Source organism: Oncorhynchus masou, chromosome 14 (genome assembly GCF_036934945.1).
Source record: "Oncorhynchus masou masou isolate Uvic2021 chromosome 14, UVic_Omas_1.1, whole genome shotgun sequence".
Classification (NCBI taxonomy): Eukaryota; Metazoa; Chordata; class Actinopteri; order Salmoniformes; family Salmonidae; genus Oncorhynchus; species Oncorhynchus masou.
Window position 1 is genome coordinate 11723898 of NC_088225.1, and position 19281 is coordinate 11743178.

General features: G+C 45.0%; 2 protein-coding genes across 2 annotated transcripts; both read right to left on the reverse strand.

Moving 5' to 3' along the window:
• Positions 1–3: 3 nt before the first annotated feature.
• Positions 4–2770, reverse strand: LOC135554225 (GTPase IMAP family member 7-like). The gene is made up of 2 exons (XM_064986387.1): positions 2495–2770; positions 4–2179 (listed from the first exon to the last, which is right to left on the reverse strand). Exons 1-2 carry the CDS (start codon positions 2553–2555, stop codon positions 1140–1142), a joined length of 1101 nt encoding a protein of 366 aa, XP_064842459.1. The 5' UTR covers positions 2556–2770; the 3' UTR covers positions 4–1139.
• A 6126-nt stretch (positions 2771–8896) lies between these two features.
• LOC135554229 (ankyrin repeat and fibronectin type-III domain-containing protein 1-like) lies at positions 8897–18917 on the reverse strand. Its single transcript, XM_064986391.1, has 18 exons — positions 18726–18917; positions 16458–16810; positions 15991–16246; positions 15487–15687; positions 15231–15344; positions 15021–15118; positions 14753–14843; positions 14431–14538; positions 14074–14173; positions 13695–13824; positions 13463–13582; positions 13042–13263; positions 12772–12938; positions 12360–12525; positions 11989–12151; positions 10799–10965; positions 10495–10693; positions 8897–10292 (listed from the first exon to the last, which is right to left on the reverse strand). Exons 2-18 carry the CDS (start codon positions 16617–16619, stop codon positions 9391–9393), a joined length of 3366 nt encoding a protein of 1121 aa, XP_064842463.1. The 5' UTR covers positions 16620–16810; positions 18726–18917; the 3' UTR covers positions 8897–9390.
• Between the last annotated feature and the right edge of the window lie 364 nt (positions 18918–19281).

Below are 19281 nucleotides of genomic sequence, written 5' to 3' on the forward strand. Positions count from 1 at the left end.
TCAGGTTCTTCGTGTTGATTACTTTAAATTGTTTCATCACACCAGGATGTTTACTCCTGCATACTCACACTAGTGATCCACACCATTCAAAACCACACACACAAGTGATTCACACCACTCAAAACCACACACACAAGTGATTCACACCACTCAAAACCACACACACAAGTGATTCACACCACTCAAAACCACACACACAAGTGATTCACACCACTCAAAACCACACACACAAGTGATTCACACCACTCAAAACCACACACACACACACAAGTGATTCACACCACTCAAAACCACACACACACACAAGTGATTCACACCACTCAAAACCACACACACACACAAGTGATTCACACCACTCAAAACCACACACACACACGTGATTCACACCACTCAAAACCACACACACACACAAGTGATTCACACCACTCAAAACCACACACACACACAAGTGATTCACACCACTCAAAACTACACACACAAGTGATTCACACCACTCAAAACCACACACACACAAGTGATTCACACCACTCAAAACCACACACACACACACGTGATTCACACCACTCAAAACCACACACACACAAGTGATTCACACCACTCAAAACCACACACACACACAAGTGATTCACACCACTCAAAACCACACACACACAATTGATTCACACCATTCAAAAATTCACAGCACACTTACTTTTCTATTGAGTATTCAATAATGAATGCCTGTTTACTCCCGTGGCACTATGACAACCTGGACAAATAGAATCTCTTCCTCAACTGTCAGGGCTGGGCTTCTACTAAGGATGATGGTGACAGTTCCATTACAGTGGTATTACACTGCATTTTGTATTCTATCAACTCTTATGAACTTTCTGATCATTTACCTCCGTGTGTTAGTGCATTAATAGCTTCATCAACTATGACTGTCAATGGAAGGAAGTGCATCGGGGATCTTTAGCAAGCCTGCCTTATGAAGTCATTGTGATGATTTTTCAGGGAACACAGTTGAGTGATAAATAAATGTGTGAAATTAATTAGCACTTCAGAGACAGAACAAAATATACGGGTTATTTAAGACCCTCATCTTCTACCTGATAACCCAGCACCATACAGTGAATAATAGTGGATATTAAAAGTCCCCGTCAGTGTAGGAGAGTTTTGCGGTGTTTGTAAAGCACTTTACTTCCCTCTCTCACAGCTCCTCCCACCACTTTGGCAGCTGATGTGATTGACAGCGGTGTGGTAGCCAAAGCTGCTGCCCTCTCTATCGCCTTAACCTTTTTCACTGCTTTCCCTTTCCCTTTGCTTGTTACTCCAGCTCCCTCTGCCGCCCCCTTCCCCAGGGCAGACACCAGCTCACACCAGAACAACTTCTCTGCCTTCTTTCTGGCTGCCTCTTCCTCTCTTCTCCTCTCCTCCTCTTCCCTCCTTCTCATTCTCTCTGCCTCCGGTCCCTGAGGCTCTGGCCCTGTCTTCACCCCATCCTCCTCCTGCTTCAATGGAGTCATCCTTCTCTCTCCCAGAATTCCTTCCTGCACTTCTCTGATGGCTCTCTCTGCCTCATGGTACATCAGGTTGGTGTAACAGCCACCTCCGTTCTGCGCCACCATCTTGTCTATCTTCTCCAGGAGCTCTGTGACCTGAGTGCAGTCTGTTATCTTGTTGCTGTTGTTAAAGACATGGTAGCCCCCCTGACATCTACTCACAAACTCCTGGAGCTCTTGGCTCTCCTTCAGGAAGTCTTCCATGCTTTTCCCCTGAAGCTGGTCACCCCAGGTGAACAGTACTACTGTGTATCTGAGGGCTCCTGGTCCAAAAGTGGCCTTGACCCACTCTAGGGCATCCCGCTCCTCCTGAGTGAACCTGCCAGGCTGAAGGGTCACCAGGAAGGAGTGGGGGCCAGGGGCGGACAGCACCACACAGCGTCCTGCCTCAGCCGTCACCTCCTGAGGGGAGAGGCGCGTGTCGAAGAACCCTGGGGTGTCGACCACAGTGAGGTTCCTCCCAGCCACAGCTCCACTCTGTCTGTCACACTGACCAGTTACAGAACATGAAGAGATGTCCACCCGGAATGCCTGCCTCCCTAGGATGGTGTTACCAGAAGAGCTTCTCCCTGCGCCTGTCTTCCCCACCAGTACCATTCTCAGCGCCCCACTGTCAGGCTCCAGTGATGCTTCACATGCTGTGACACAAATGACAGTCATTTATACTGACCTAACCAATCTAAAAGTGTAACCTACCTTAAAATTACTATCTGACATAGGCCTTCTGTTTTCCTATGATCACCTATATAATATGCAGGTCAATTATATTTATAATGGTTGGGGGCTGAGAAATGTACTTAGCCTACATTACAGATTTCTGAGTGATGCTGTTCATTTTCAGGGGAAGCTGTAAAAAAAAAGAAGCTATACAAATGCCATCTTTTTTGATGCGCAATGGAAAATCTACCTGCTAGCAACAACAGTAGGCTATTATTGTTTCAATAGTCTCTCACCCAGATTCGAGGCAGCACATTCCAATGACGCCATCTCCACCGTCCCACATGAGTTAGCCATGGCGAACACGGCTGAACTATGGATTATCCGTGGAATACCTTAATATGCACTGAAATAAGAGGGTCCTGTCTTCGTTTGCGTTACTTGCGTATATTACCAGCGCTTCCTTATTCTTATGATAGTCTTTTTTATTGAGAAATTAAATATATTTGTATCCATGTCCTTTTTCTTTTCACCCGTTTACATGCCCTATCTACGATGCAATGCTGCAGAGTCAGACCATGATGTCATTGTGATAATGCGCACACGCGACCAGACAGTCTGCGCTGACTAACTGACACTGTAAACCTACCTGTGGTCAGTTCGTTGATCCTACACTGTCAATTTGCCGTGTATGCTTACAATTTGATATTCCCATATATGGTGAATTCGGAAAGCGTGGGACGTCATATAAACTGGGACAGCTTTGTGCTTATTTCTTGGTCTGACAAAACTATTTTTACTAGACCAGTTAGGGGGAGTGATGAGCTCTACAGCAGTCTTACAACTCAATCGCTGGTTGAAAACTGTTTTCTGCCCCTCCCAAAAGATGGAATTTGTAGATAATTGGCCCTCTTTCTGGGACTCACCCACAAACAGGACCACGCCTGACCTGCTGAGGAGTGACGGACTCCATCCTAGCTGGAGGGGTGCTCTCATCTTATCTACCAACATAGACAGGGCTCTAACTCCTCTAGCTCCACAATGAAATAGGGTGCAGGCCAGGCAGCAGGCTGTTAGCCAGCCTGCCAGCATAGTGGAGTCTGCCACTAGCACAGTCAGTGTAGTCAGCTCAGCTATCACCATTGAGACCGTGTCTGTGCCTCGACCTAGGTTGGGCAAAACCAAACATGGCGGTGTTCGCCTTAGCAATCTCACTAGGATAAAGACCACCTCCATTCCTGTCATTATTGAAAGATATTCATGATACCTCACATCTCAAAATAGGGCTACTTAATGTTAGATCCCTTACTTCAAAGGCAAATATAGTCAATGAACTAATCACTGATCATAATCTTGATGTGATTGGCCTGACTGAAACATGGCTTAAGCCTGATGAATTTACTGTGTTAAATGAGGCCTCACCTCCTGGCTACACTAGTGACCATATCCCCCGTGCATCCCGCAAAGGCGGAGGTGTTGCTAACATTTACGATAGCAAATTTCAATTTACCAACAAAAAAAATGACTTTTTCGTCTTTTGAGCTTCTAGTCATGAAATCTATGCAGCCTACTCAATCACTTTTTATAGCTACTGTTTACAGGCCTCCTGGGCCATATACAGCGTTCCTCACTGAGTTCCCTGAATTCCTATCGGACCTTGTAGTCATAGCAGATAATATTCTAATCTTTGGTGACTTTAATATTCACATGGAAAAGTCCACAGACCCACTCCAAAAGGCTTTAGGAGCCATCATCGACTCAGTGGGTTTTGTCCAACATGTCTCTGGACCCACTCACTGTCACAGTCATACTCTGGACCTAGTTTTGTCCCATGGAATAAATGTTGTGGATCTTAATGTTTTTCCTCATAATCCTGGACTATCGGACCACCATTTTATTATGTTTGCAATTGCAACAAATAATCTGCTCAGACTCCAACCAAGGAACATCAAAAGTCCTGCTAAAAATTCACAGACAACACAAAGATTCCTTGATGTTCTTCCAGATTCCCTCTGTCTACCCAAGGACGCCTGAGGACAAAAATCAGTTAACCACCTAACTGAGGAACTCAATTTAACCTTGTGCAATACCCTGGATGCAGTTGCACCCCTAAAAACGAAAAACATTTCTCATAAGAAACTAGCTCCCTGGTACACAGAAACTACCCGAGCTCTGAAGCAAGCTTCCAGAAAATTGGAACGGAAATGGCGCCACACCAAACTGGAAGTCTTCCGACTAGCTTGGAAAGACAGAACCATGCAGTACCGAAGAGCCCTTACTGCTGCTCGATCATCCTATTTTTCTAACTTAATTGAGGAAAATAAGAACAATCCGAAATTCCTTTTTGATACTGTCGCAAAGCTAACTAAAAAGCAGCATTCCCCAAGAGAAGATGACTTTCACCTTAGCAGTGATAAATTCATGAACTTCTTTGAGGAAAAGATTATGATTATTAGAAAGCAAATTACGGACTCCTCTTTAAATCTGTGTATTCCTTCAAAGCTCAGTTGTCCTGAGTCTGCACAACTCTGCCAGGACCGAGGATCAAGAGAGACGCTCAAGTGTTTTAGTACTATATCTCTTGACACAATGATGAAAATAATCATGGCCTCTAAACCTTCAAGCTGCATACTGGACCCTATTCCAACTAAACTACTGAAAGAGCTGCTTCCTGTGCTTGGCCCTCCTATGTTGAACATAATAAACGGCTCTCTATCCACCGGATGTGTACCAAACTCACTAAAAGTGGCAGTAATAAAGCCTCTCTTGAAAAAGCCAAACCTTGACCCAGAAAATATAAAAAAACTATCTGCCTATATCGAATCTTCCATTCCTCTCAAAATGTTTAGAAAAGGCTGTTGGGCAGCAACTCACTGCCTTCCTGAAGACAAACAATGTGTACGAAATGCTTCAGTCTGGTTTTAGACCCCATCATAGCACTGAGACGACACTTGTGAAGGTGGTAAATTACATTTTAATGGCATCGGACCAAGGCTCTGCATCTGTCCTCGTGCTCCTAGACCTTAGTGCTGCTTTTGATACCATCGATCACCACATTCTTTTGGAGAGATTGGAAACCCAAATTGGTCTACACGGACAAGTTCTGGCCTGGTTTAGATCTTATCTGTTGGAAAGATATCAGTTTGTCTCTGTGAATGGTTTGTCCTCTGACAAATCAACTGTAAATTTCAGTGTTCCTCAAGGTTCTGTTTTAGGACCACTATTGTTTTCACTATATATTTTACCTTTTGGGGATGTTATTCGAACTTTCACTGCTATGCGGATGACACACAGCTGTACATTTCAATGAAACATGGTGAAGCCCCAAAATTGCCCTTGCTAGAAGCATGTGTTTCAGACATAAGGAAGTGGATGGCTGCAAACTTTCTACTTTTAAACTCGGACAAAACAGAGATGCTTGTTCTAGGTCCCAAGAAACAAATAGATCTTCTGTTGAATCTGACAATTAATCTTAATGGTTGTACAGTCGTCTCAAATAAAACTGTGAAGGACCTCGGCGTTACTCTGAACCCTGATCTCTCTTTTGAAGAACATATCAAGACCATTTCAAGGACAGCTTTTTTCCATCTACGTAACATTGCAAGAATCAGAAACGTTCTGTCCAAAAATGATGCAGAAAAATTAATCCATGCTTTTGTCACTTCTAGGTTAGACTACTGCAATGCTCTACTTTCCGGCTACCCGGATAAAGCACTAAATAAACTTCAGTTAGTGCTAAATACGGCTGCTAGAATCCTGACTAGAACCAACAAATTTGATCATATTACTCCAGTGCTAGCCTCTCTACACTGGCTTCCTGTCAAAGCAAGGGCTGATTTCAAGTTTTACTGCTAACCTACAAAGCATTACATGGGCTTGCTCCAACCTATCTCTCTGATTTGGTCCTGCCGTACGCTACTGTCACAAGACGCAGGTCTCCTAATTGTCCCTAGAAATTCTAAGCAAACAGCTGGAGGCAGGGCTTTCTCCCATAGAACTCCATTTTTATGGAACGGTCTGCCTACCCATGTCAGAGACGCAAACTCGGTCTCAACCTTTAAGTCTTTACTGAAGACTCATCTCTTCAGTGGGTCATATGATTGAGTGTAGTCTGGCCCAGGAGTGGGAAGGTGAACGGAAAGGCTCTGGAGCAACGAACCTCCCTTGCTGTCTCTGCCTGGCCGGTTCCCCTCTTTCCACTGGGATTCTCTGCCTCTAACCCTATTACAGGGGCTGAGTCACTGGCTTACTGGGGCTCTCTCATGCCGTCCCTGGAAGGGGTGCGTCACCTGAGTGGGTTGATTCACTGATGTGGTCATCCTGTCTGGGTTGGTGCCCCCCCCCCCCCCTTGGGTTGTGCCATGGCGGAGATCTTTGTGGGCTATACTCAGCCTTGTCTCAGGATGGTAAGTTGGTGGTTGAAGATATCCCTCTAGTGGTGTGGGGGCTGTGCTTTGGCAAAGTGGGTGGGGTTATATCCTTCCTGTTTGGCCCTGTCCGGGGGTGTCCTCGGATGGGGCCACAGTGTCTCCTGACCCCTCCTGTCTCAGCCTCCAGTAATTATGATGCAGTAGTTTATGTGTCGGGGGGCTAGGGTCAGTTTGTTATGTCTGGAGTACTTCTCCTGTCCTATTCAGTGTCCTGTGTGAATCTAAGTGTGCATTCTCTAATTCTCTCCTTCTCTCTTTCTTTCTCTCTCTCTGGGGACCTGAGCCCTAGGACCATGCCCCATGACTCCTTGCTGTCCCCAGTCCACCTGACCGTGCTGCTGCTCCAGTTTCAACTGTTCTGCCTTATTATTATTGGACCATGCTGGTCATTTATGAACATTTGAACATCTTGGCCATGTTCTGTTATAATCTCCACCCGGCACAGCCAGAAGAGGACTGGCCACCCCACATAGCCTGGTTCCTTTCTAGGTTTCTTCCTAGGTTTTGGCATTTCTAGGGAGTTTTTCCTAGCCACCGTGCTTCTACACCTGCATTGCTTGCTGTTTGGGGTTTTAGGCTGGGTTTCTGTACAGCACTTTGAGATATCAGCTGATGTACGAAGGGCTATATAAATAAATTTGATTTGATTTAGACACTTGCAGACAAACCAACATCACATCGCTTAATTTATGTGAGATCATAGTGGGGTGCAGAGCAAGCTTTAAACAGGAAACTAGGTAAGATCAGTGACATAACTGTTTTTGTTTTGATGTCAAGGTTATAAACATGTCATAAATAATTGCACTCTGCCAAACTGAAAATAAGCATACTAGTACTTCGCGGGTTGACTCCAGTGGGGGCTGCTGATGGGAGGATGGCTCATAATAACGGAACAAATGGAATCGCATCAAATACATATAAACCATGTGTTTGATACCCTTTCAACTATTCCTCTCCAGCCATTACCCAGAGCCCGTCCTCCCCGATTAAGGTTCCACCACCCTCCTGTGGTTGACTCATAACCCGCGGTCCCCGAGGTTATATATGTAGGGCGGGCAGATTTAGTCGATTTGAATAAAGAGAAAACAGTACCTTAAAAATTTATAAATGGATAATTATATTGCTATTTATATCTATAGGCTACATTGAATTTTTAGGGCCTAACAGTACACACGCCCAATATCCTACACGCCAATCGCCAAATGCTTTTGGGAACAGGCAGCACATTTTAAAGTCGATCCATGGAGGCAAAAGGGACAATGTCAGAGTTGAATTCAATAAAAGAAAAGCTGTGAAATGGAGAGTTGAAAATAAAGAGAAGGGAGGGCCAGAAAAGTAACCGTTTGTAAAGATTTGGTGAAGTGGTAAAAGAGGATGATACCAGTGCGGGCTTTGTTATGTGTGATGATTGTGAGGCGCTATACAAATTCGACAGTCACAAGATGGGGACTTCAAATAGGCCTATGGCACTTCAAGGGAACTGTTGGCCTACCCCAGAACAGCCTCAATTCACCGGGACATGGACTCTACAAGGGGTTGAAAGCGTTCTCCCGGGATGCTGGCCCATGTTGTCTCCAATGCTTCCCACAGTTGTGTTTCAGTTGGCTGGATGTCCTTTGGGTGGTGGACCATTCTTGATACACAAGGGAAACTGCTGAGCGTCAAAAACCAGCAGGGTTGCAGTTCTTGACACAAACTGGTGGCCTGGAACCTATTACCCTACCCAGTTCAAAGGCCCTTACATTTTGTATGAATTTCCCATTCCCCTCTGAATGGCACAAATACACAATTCATGTCTCAATTGTCTCAAGGTTTAAAAATCCTTTTGCAACCTGTCTCCTCCCCTTCATCTACACTGATTGAAGAGGATTTAACAAGTGACTTCAATAATGGATCATATCTTTCACTTGGATTCAGCTGGTCAGCATGTCATGGAAAGAGCAGGTTTTCTTAATGTTTTGTACACTCAGTGTATAGTCCTGCGGTTGGGGATTTTTTTTGTTGACTATTTTAATTGGAAAAACATCAAAGTAAGATACTTAATTGTTACCCAGAAATGATTTGATATTGAGATAAAAACAACTGCATTGGACCTGTAATATTGGCATTTTGAATTGATATCCTCACACATATCCTCACCTTAATACCCAGTTGGCCTGTGTAACCTTCTCAAATACACACGGGGGGCTGAAAAGAATCATGTAAAAAAAAGAAAAATACAACAAACTTTTTTCTTAGAAATAAAATTTGGAACAACACCAATTACAGCTGAAAATATTTTTATTTGGTCATTTCATAAAGATAAACCATTCAACTGGTTTTACTGTAGACTAGCTAGTTGTGTGTTCAAAGGACACAAGTGCAACCGGTTAATAGAGTACAATACGGTAAAGAGTATTTTACATTGAACAAAAGAGAATAGCAGTTGTGGATATAGACAATCATACATCGATTCAGTTTAATACAAGTTGCAACAGGGAGACTTCTCGCGTACAGAAGCACAGAACATGTCTATCGGGCCTCTTGGAGACAGGCCCTTTATATCACCACTGGAACAACTACAGAGAGTAAGATAATGTGATGAGGAAACAACCATGAATATCTCACCGTTTGCCACACAATATCCCACCGTTTGATAGTTAAAGGCACTAAAAGCATATTAAGAATTGGTTGAGAATTGGTTGTCAAATTCTTCGAGAGGCACGATGAGTAAGTACAATGTATTTTGGTGTAAAGTTCAGTTCTAATAATATCTGGATACATCAGGATGCCTGGTTAGAGGAGTTCACCCACTCAACCTGGCTCCTGGCTGGCATGCTGTCCCCCCTGTTGCCAGCATGTATCATAGTGTCCTCTGTAGGTAAATCCCCCCTGTTGCCAGCATGTATCATAGTGTCCTCTGTAGGTAAATCCCCCCTGTTGCCAGCATGTATCATAGTGTCCTCTGGAGGTAAATCCCCCCTGTTACCAGCATGTATCATAGTGTCCTCTGTAGGTAAATCCCAGCTCTGGGCAGGTGTGGTCCTCACAATGGGAAGAGAGGCAGATGTGGCCAGCCCATCTAAATGACCTGAGAACAGTGTATCTGCACAGGTTCTGTCTCCTAAACTAAGGCCTGCTGTCAGTGAGTTCGTATCATGATGCACATCAGAGAGAGAGCAACCCTTAGGTCCACTCTTCAAGTCAGAGTTTAGTCCAAAGAAAGCCTCGCTTTCACCGACTCCAAGACTTAAACTGTCAAACATATCCATCCTCCCAGGTACAGGGTCCTCCTCCCTCTCTTCATCTATCAGACTCAGTGTGGGTAAGATGATGTCCAGCTCTGGTAGAGGCGGGATCACATCACTGACAAAACTGTGAGGATACTCCAGTTCTCCACTGTAGGCAGCTGGCAGGTTCACAATGTCATGATCTGCCACTTCTGATTGGGCCATAATGTTATAATATACCACTTCTGATTGGGCCACACTGTCGAACCCAACTCCTGACTGGTCCAGGCTGTTGAACGCCACAACAGGCTGTTGGGCACTGAGGTCCACGGGGTACCCCCCTTTGCTAGCGCCCTCAATTAAACCCACAGCCTTTTCATGGACCCCCGGGATACATATTGTCTCAGAGATCCCACTGATGACACCAACGTCTGTAACAGTACAGGTAATGCTCCCTAGAGGCAGTGAGAGGAGAGGGCCAACAGAAAGGAGAGTTAGTTACATCAAAGAGACAAAGGAAGTGACTGAATATCAAACTAAGGAATTAAGTGCATCACAATATAAAACCATTTTCTTCTCACCCCTGCCTGCTCTCTAATGCTCCAATCAAAGACAGTGAATAATGAATTATCTACATCCACTACATTAACAAGTTACCTGATATTTTATTTTGAGAGAGTATGCGCTGGGGCCAGACTCTGGTGGTAGGCCTTTCATCCTCCTCATCGTCTGGGCAGGCAGGTGGGTCTCCTCCCATGACCAGGCCCAGAGGCACCGCCCCTACCCACTGTTTAGAGCGGACACACTGCAGGACATCCATGATCCACCGGGCCTCACGCCACACCACCTCAAGACTCTAAACAGGGCAAAGGGACAGAGAGGCAAGGGGGCTCATTCCCTCTCATACACACATACTGTCCTCCTTTGATATCTATTTCATTACTCTCTATGGGTAGTCTACCTGTGAGAGCTGAGTGATGTGACCAAGGCGGTCTCTGGCCTCCTGCACCTCCTTCGTGTCCAGAGCTTCTCGCAAAGCCTGCTGGGACAGATGGGCGTCCAGCTCCAACCGAACCCAGACCTGACAGTACTGAGACAGGAAGTCTTGCTCGTACGTCCAGAAGTGCACTGTGAGACGGGAGGATTAGACAGAAAATAAAGAGAACAATCTAAGCTCACCACCACTGACCGTTGACTCTGAGCCAAAACATAAATGGCACGACATCTTATATTCTCTATGTTGTCCATTAACCTTTCCCTCAACGTCAATAAGACCAAGGAGCTAATCGTGGACTACAGGATATGTGGGGCGAGCACGCCCCGAGACAGGGCTGCAGTGTAGCAGGTCGAGATCTTTAAGTTCCTCGGTGTCCAAATCAATAAGGACTTCAAATGGTCCACACACACACAAACAGTCATGAAAAAGGCACGACAGAGCCTCTTGCCCCCCAGGAGGTTGAAATCCTCAAAACGTTCTACAACTGTATTATTGAGAGCATCTTGACTGGCTGCATCACTGCTTGGTATGGCAACTTCACCGACGTCGACCACATGGCACTACAAAGGGTAGTGTGGACAGCCCAGAACATCACTGGGGTTGAGCTCCCTGCCACCCAGGACCTCTAAATCAGGCGGTGTGAAAGGAAGGCCCAGAAAAATGTTAGACTCCAGCCACCCCATAGACTGTTCTCTCTACTTCCGCACGGCAAGCACACATGCACACACTTCATTTGCTCACACAGACACATAACATGCACATACATTCATACTAACTCTACACACGCACACACACTCACATACAATCATCAAATACACTGCTGCTACTCTGTTTATCATATATCCCGATGCCTAGTCACCTTACCCCTATACATATCTAACCCTCCCACTCAGGTATCCCTGCACATTGTAAATATGGTATTGGCACTGACCCTGGAACTGATCCTGTATGTAGCTTACTTACTTTCTCATATTCTTCTTATTTCTATTTCTGTCTTTTTGTTCTACTTTACTTTTTATTACTTTTTTTATACTAATACTGATATTGATTACTGCATTGTTGGGAAAGAGCAAACAAGAAAGACATTTTACTGTTCTTGTGCGTGTGACACTAAATACTCGAAACTGAAACCCAACCCTGGCACCAATACATACCCAGCTCAAAGATCTGCAGTGGCATTGTGAGGCCTGGTTCCTTGGTGCCCACTAGGGGCCAGTAGCTAGAACTGAAGTCTTCACTAGGGGGCAGCAGGAGCAGCATGGACATCTTATCCCCAAACTGCAGCAGCTCCCGAGTGTACACACCGTACTGATACGCCTGTAGGAGAGGAGAGCATGGAGAAAGAAGTGATGATCAGAGGATGAGGACAAGAGGTTGTGAACATCGAGAGAGAGAAAAAGAAAAAAGAAAATAATAGAGAGAGAAGACAAGAGGCGGAAAGAGAGGTGTAATCACATGATACAGTATAACATTCAAATGAGATCTAAAAGCATGTGAGTTGGAGAGTAAGTGAAACCATGGTTACCCTGTAGAGGGGGATGTTGAGCTTTGTCAACAGGAGAGTGACAGCGGCCCTGAGTGACCTCACAAACTCCCCCAGCCCAGAGATGTCCATCGAGGTCTCACCCTCACCCTCTGTGTCCTCATTGGCTGTTAACATGTTGTGGCTTTGTAACCACGCCCATTCATCGCTAAAACAAAAATGCAGCCCAAGACACATCACAAGGAACTATCATTACCAATGATCTCATTTGACCAGTCAGTAATCCTTAAAAACACTAGACAAACATTGAGGACACACTTCATTCTAAGTCTTATACCGTATTCCATTACATTATCAGCTATACCAGGTCAGAACAGTTTAAAAGTCCGTCTGTACGTGGCAGTGCATACTGAACTCAGTGGTAAGCTCAGTCGTGGTATGTTAGCTGTGTTACCGGGACACATGGGGGTTGTGGCGCATTCTGGTGTGGCATAGCAGGTTGGGCAGCCTCTGGGGCACTAGAACCCTGATCTGCTCTACTGTGCTGCACAGCTTCAAGATGCCCACGTACAGGCCCGGCTGGGCCCACTGGACACTGCGTCTGTGGAAGGACAGCTTCTCCTGGTGCGGGACACAGAGAAAGGCATTGCTGTATTAGCACAATAAGAAGCCTTACTACTGTGTATAAACACGAGCACACAGTGTCCCAGCCAGGAAGGGTCACCTTGAGCTGCTCTGTGAGGGTGTCCATGGCAGTAGGCTCTTGGAGTAGAGGGGTCCTGCTCCGGTTCTTCTCCAGCCAGGCCAGTGGGACCCAGTGGAGAGGGAGGTCTGGGGGTTTTGTGTGGGCCGCACAATCCTTCACTGTCACCAGCAGGACATTACCCTGCCTGTCCTTCAGAGGCTCATAGTACACCTGCCCCAAGTCTACTGTCCCCAGAGAGGACTGCAGAGAGAGGCAGGGAAGGAGAGAGGGAGAAAAGTATGAAATATTTTAATAGAAATAGTGAAAAGGAAAGCAAACGAGAAACAGGCAGTGAAAGAGAAAGCTCACAGAAAATGTTGTCTCTTCATCTTTGCTAGGTGCTTGATTGATGAGAAGGCCATGTACAGTGACCTATCAGTGTACATTATCCTTTTTTCACCTGTAGTTGTGCTACAGCCTGCAAGATATTGTGCCTGTTCTGAAGTAGTGATGAAGAGGAGGAGAGAGCGGAGGAGAGGGCCTGCTGGAGCCAGGGCACCTGTTGCCACGCACAGGACAACTGTAAGAAAGAGAGAGAGGGATAGAAAGATAGAAAATAGACAATGTAACTTTGGAACATATATTTCATACAGGTATACCTACCAATGTATTCAAATAGATTGACAGCTAACCTTGGCAAACCAAAGGAAGTCCTGAGAGATGGAGGTGGAGCAGCACTGGATCTCCACCAATGGGAGCTGGTCATCTGCTGTGACCAGGATGTTTTCCTTTCTGTAGAACACAGTTGCCAGGTATACACCCCTAACAATGAGACAAAGAGGAAGAACAGAGGAGAGAATAAGATTAGTTTCATCCTAACGAGGGAAGACAGAAAAGAAACGAATAGAGAGGTAGGTGCAATAAAGAGAGGGCAGAAAGGGACACTTGTTTGAAGAGTAGGGGATGTACTGAGGGAACAGAGACAGAGTGGGATCTTACTCTAAATGTAACCATGGGAGAGGTTAGTGGCAGAGATACAGAGTTGTTGGGTGAGGAGCATTGCTATCTCACCTCTGTAGGAGATGGACAAACTTGGTGGCAGACTGGAAGAGCAGCTTCAGGCTGCGAGACATAGACAGGCGCTTACTGGGGCTCTGGGGCTTGGAGCTCTCTATGGGCCACAGGACAAAGGAATGAGACATTCAGACATGGAGGACCATGTAAAAGAGCCAGAGTATTATTTTGAGTGACTGATACTGTTTACTTTCTCGTGTATTATACAGGTGTGTATAAAAACATATACATAAAAAAAACAATGTACAAGGATGTTCATTTTACACAAATCATTTGAATAGTATATTCATTCCCCTTGTATGAGTGGCGGAACTGAGATGCTGTATCTATGTTATGGTTCAAGAAGTACACTACCTATACAGTATCCCTTGTAGTGTGGCTCTCTGGTCTGCTCCAACAGTCTCCTGACTAGAGCCTCCTTGTTCCTGCTTGGAGTTTTCACCCCCATACACTCCCTCCAGCCTGCAGAGGGAGACACAGCCCACCAGCGTTCACTGATACTCATTGTGGAGTCATATGATCCAAGGTCAGCTGTTTTCTTCAAATGGCTGAGATTGGTTTTTGGGGAGCTGATTCTTAATCTGTGATTAGGATCAACGTCTACGCAGAGCATTGATGATAATATAGAATATCAGAAAGTTATTTTGTCTGGCTGTCTGCAGTTCCATTTACTCACTGGAGGGGGCAGCACTGACTGGGCTGGAGCTCTGAGCCGGGCCCCATCCCTTCACATTGAAGGCGGTCACTCTCACAAAGTAGTACATTCCCTAAGAGACCAATACATTATCATCATGACTTAACCCTACAAACAGGCAGACAAGGGCAAATAACTTTACATTGTAGTTGTTAATTAATGCAGGTAACTGAGAGAGTTGAGGTTAAGTGCCTCCTAGCCTCAGGGTGTCCTGGTTCAGGAGATGTGACCGGGTTCGTGTGTCTCTTACTGTCTTGAGTCCTGTGATGCTGTGGACGGGGGTCTTAGTGTCGATCACTTGGGCTGAGCCAAGTATACTCTTGAAGTTGGCAGAGGTGCTCCATTCCACTGTAGGAGGTGACAGGAAGAGAGACACAGATGTATCTATGATATTGAGGACTGAGTGGTAATTGCAATAGTGATTAGAGCCAATGTTAGAGTTGGAGGAGTAGAACCCCACCTCTGTAGCGTGTGATCAATCCAGTGGCGATACCGGTAGGCTCTCGAATGGACACAAACAGGGAAGAGGCACTGGTCACAAACAGTGACACACTACTTGGAGGGCCAGGGAGGTCTAGAGGACACAGAGAGATGGAGAGACATGCAGACAGTAAACAAAGACTTGGAGCCAAAAGTACATAACATAAAGGAATCAATGAGACTGGCTTGCGTGCATCATACTTGTCCTTCATCACCCCTGACCCCTAGCCTCTGACCTGTGTTGTGGAAGTTCTCCCTCATCCTGCAGTACAGCTGCTGCCGCAGAGTCCAGAGGTGGAACTGCCTCTGTATGTCGGCCTGCACATGTGGCCCCGCCCCTGCTCCACCCAGTAGCTCCTCCCTCCTGTCCTCCACCTGCCTGTCAGCCAACATCACCAGGGCATCCAGCTTGCACAACCACTCCGCTGGAAGACACACTGAGAGAAAGGGAGGGAGGTAGGGAGAGAGCGAGAGAGAGAGAGAGGATAGAGAGTTGGAGAGAGAGATAATAAAAAGGTTTTGCATTGTTTACACAGTGTGGGAACAAGATAGAGGGAAAGGGTGACAGGAATTATATCTGTAAACATTACATTTAAACACCACTCACTAGTAGTCACTACCCCAAAATAATAATGTCTTAATGTACTGGATGAACCATTGTTTGTGTGAAATGTGTACAACTGTTACTTGACCATCTCTTGATTGCACTGATTCAATCTACGTCACTGTGTAAGACTCACAGACGGGGTTGTGTTTGGCTCCTGCCTTGGTCAACACGTGCAGCAGAGGGGAGTTCTGGGTTAGAGCAGCCACGTCCAGAGGTACCAGGCCCTGCTCACTCACTCTGTTTACACCTTTCTCCCTCTCTCTTTCCCAGTCCTTCTCTTTCTTCTCTTTGTCCCGTCCTCCTCCTCCGCCACACACTCTGTCCCTGCATAGCAGGCTCTGCACCGCCAGGGTGTCCTCCTTCTCCACTGCCTCCCACAGGTTCTGATACTAACACAGGGGAAGGAGAGGGGGATTGAGTGAGAAATGAGAAACAGGCACATGGAGGGATACAGGGTAAGAGGGTACATTGTCATGGGCAGAAAAAGGCAGGAAAAAAATGTTACTTTAGCTGATAGTATGGAACAACAATATAAGACAATTCTCAAAGATAAAACACCCAAAATGGATCCAAAATTCACTTTCCCTCAGGATGTCTTACTGTGTGAGGGGCCTTGCATGGATGTTTCGGCATGTCTGTCTCTCCGGAAAAAGAGGACTCTCCGCCCCTCAGCCTGACCGACAGGTTTCTGTAGATGCGTTTAGGCGAAACGGGACCCAGAGAGCGCCGCCGCGGTGGCGGGTTTCTCACCGACACAGACATACAATAGATGGCACACACACAATTGGTAGAGAGTGTGCACAGCAGGATACGGGAGTTACAGGGGACGAGGTTGGAACAAAAGAGAAGAAGGTGGATGGATGATGGAGAGGTCACAGAGAGACAGAGTGAAGAGAGGAACAGTACAAGGGGGAGGGAGAGGGGGAAGAAGGGGGTTTGAAACAGGAAGAGGTCTTTAGAGGACAAGAATAGAGTGATACAGTAGGAATAAGATGGAGGGAAAAATAGATAGAAAAACAAAAAACAGAACAAAGTCAGTCTTACTGTCATCTTACCAGCCGTTAAAACAGTTGCAGAAATGTATCACTACTTAGGGGAACCTGGGTTGAGTTGAGCAGCACTGCGTGTGGGTGGATAAGTGGATCAAAGTTACAATGCCTGAGCAGAGCAGATGGAAAATGTCTCACGGAAGTTAGAATATCTCACTCTTCTCCCCTTTGTTCCCACTCTCTAGTCTAATGCCTTGTGGCTTTTCTTCCTGCACAATGGAGTCTCTGCACAAAGCAATCCCACCATCAATCTAATGAACTGAGGAAAGGAAGTCTACAGAGTGCACGGTAAACGCTATTACACTGAGTGCTCCTGAGATCAAACATGTCATACATACAGAACCATTTATCTGCCTTTATCGTGTCTTACATTAGTGATGGATAATTGTCTATTCTTCTTCACCTCTTTTCAGACAGGAAAAACCAGCAGCATTGTATCCTGCACCGTTCAGTCTTCATAATCCAGCTGCACACTTGCCTTCTAAAAGCCCCCTGACACTTTTTTGTTGCTTTGACCAAAATGCTCTCTTTCACTTTTATTTTCTCTCCTCAGTCACTACACTCTCTTCCATCCTCTCTCTCTCTCTCTCTCTCTCTTCTGCCCTTTTTCAACTCCTCAGCTTTCCACTTACTTCCATCTACATCATAGTGTTATTCAGACACAAAATGCATCCCTGGCAAGAGATGCCCCTACTCCATCTTTCTGTCAAAGCTTCTTTTCCCTCACCCATTTCCCCTCCTCCCTCATTCTAATGGAAATGAAAGCCACATTCAACCTTCATGTCTGTCTGGTCATGTTCTGACTAACTACGTTGTGTCTCCTAGAGAAAGTGAATTCTCCCTGATCTTGTACTGGTACTGTGGCACTTTGCTGTGGCCACAAAGGCACCTGGTGTCCCCAGCTGGCATTCTGTACCTTTTACTTGCCCACATGTGATATAACAATCCCTCACTCCTCTTACCACCTGCATTGCCTTCTCATGCATAGGGAAAAGATAAGGGTGAGACCTCCTCACTGTTATTGGTAGATTCAGTTCTATTGTTTGTTCATTGTGCATTTCATCTCTTATGGAAAGTGCTGATCTGTATCTGTGAAACTGGTTCAGTGAAGGGATTAGTGTTTATGTTGCATGGAGGTGCCAACAGATACCAATCACTGGACAAAAAGACTTAATGTAAACAACAATTGACATTCAGTAATTAGAGTTGATTTTGAAGCTTCTATGAAGTAGCATTAACATAATGCTATGCAGAGTGTAATTATTATAAATGTATTCCATTCTGTTGTGACTTTTTGTAGGCCTAAGCAATTGCTTGATAACAGACAAAGCACTGTTTCACAGTAAGTCTATACAGAAATATTCTTTGACTCATTCCTGGCACCAGGAAGTGATGCTGTTACTCGAAAGAAACGAAATAATTGCGTGAACCAAATAAGGAAACGTTGGAAGATTTTGTATACATACAGATAATGAATAAAACATCCCTGAAACATTACACAAGCATCTGACAGCAGCCAAAGCGCAAATGCAACAGTTATGCATATGTAATAAATATACAGTTGTTTGAGTTAATGAAAGTTTAGAAAATGACCCAATTAGAATAGAATACGCAACATCATATTCAGCATGCACATCGCATACAAACGAATTTAAAAACAGTGGAAAATTACAAATGAGTTTAAAAATCTTTTTTTTTTATATACCCTATTGCAATAATCCACTCGAATCCTATGACTTCTGTAACAACCTGGTTGTGTGTTGTATTATGAATTATTAGGCAGGTAAATATGTTAGATTAAATGTATACAAGACAATACCTTCCGTAGATGTAAGCTCCTGCTTCCCCCTTGTCACATATTACACCACAAACACCACGAAAGCGTCAATTAAAAGTCAATAAATTAGTCATAAAGTTACGATAGCAATCGGAATTCACTCATCCCTCTCAGTGCGGTTAATCCCCTTTTATGAATTTTCACTTCTCACGGTCAAGCGAGCCTGCTGCTTGGGACGCTCAACATACAATTTGGTACCTCACGCCCCTCCCATCTCTCCCTCTCTTTCTCTCTTTCTCTCTCTCCTTCACATTTGCCGAGGCTTACATTCATGGACCAATTCATAATTAACATTATTATACAGCTAGATAGATAAAGGTAGATAAAGTAGTGGCTCCATATCAAAAGGCTAATGTTAATAGATTCGTCAGTTACTTTGCATCAATAACCTAATTGGCAAATGTAAGCCTATTACTAAATGTGAAATAAGTAGCTAATACAATGATAAAATGTTATTGTGAACCCGTTCTACAGAACCATCCATGTATTACATTCTGAAGGCTCTTATTTTTGCCTCCACATTAGTCACTCAGTCTTT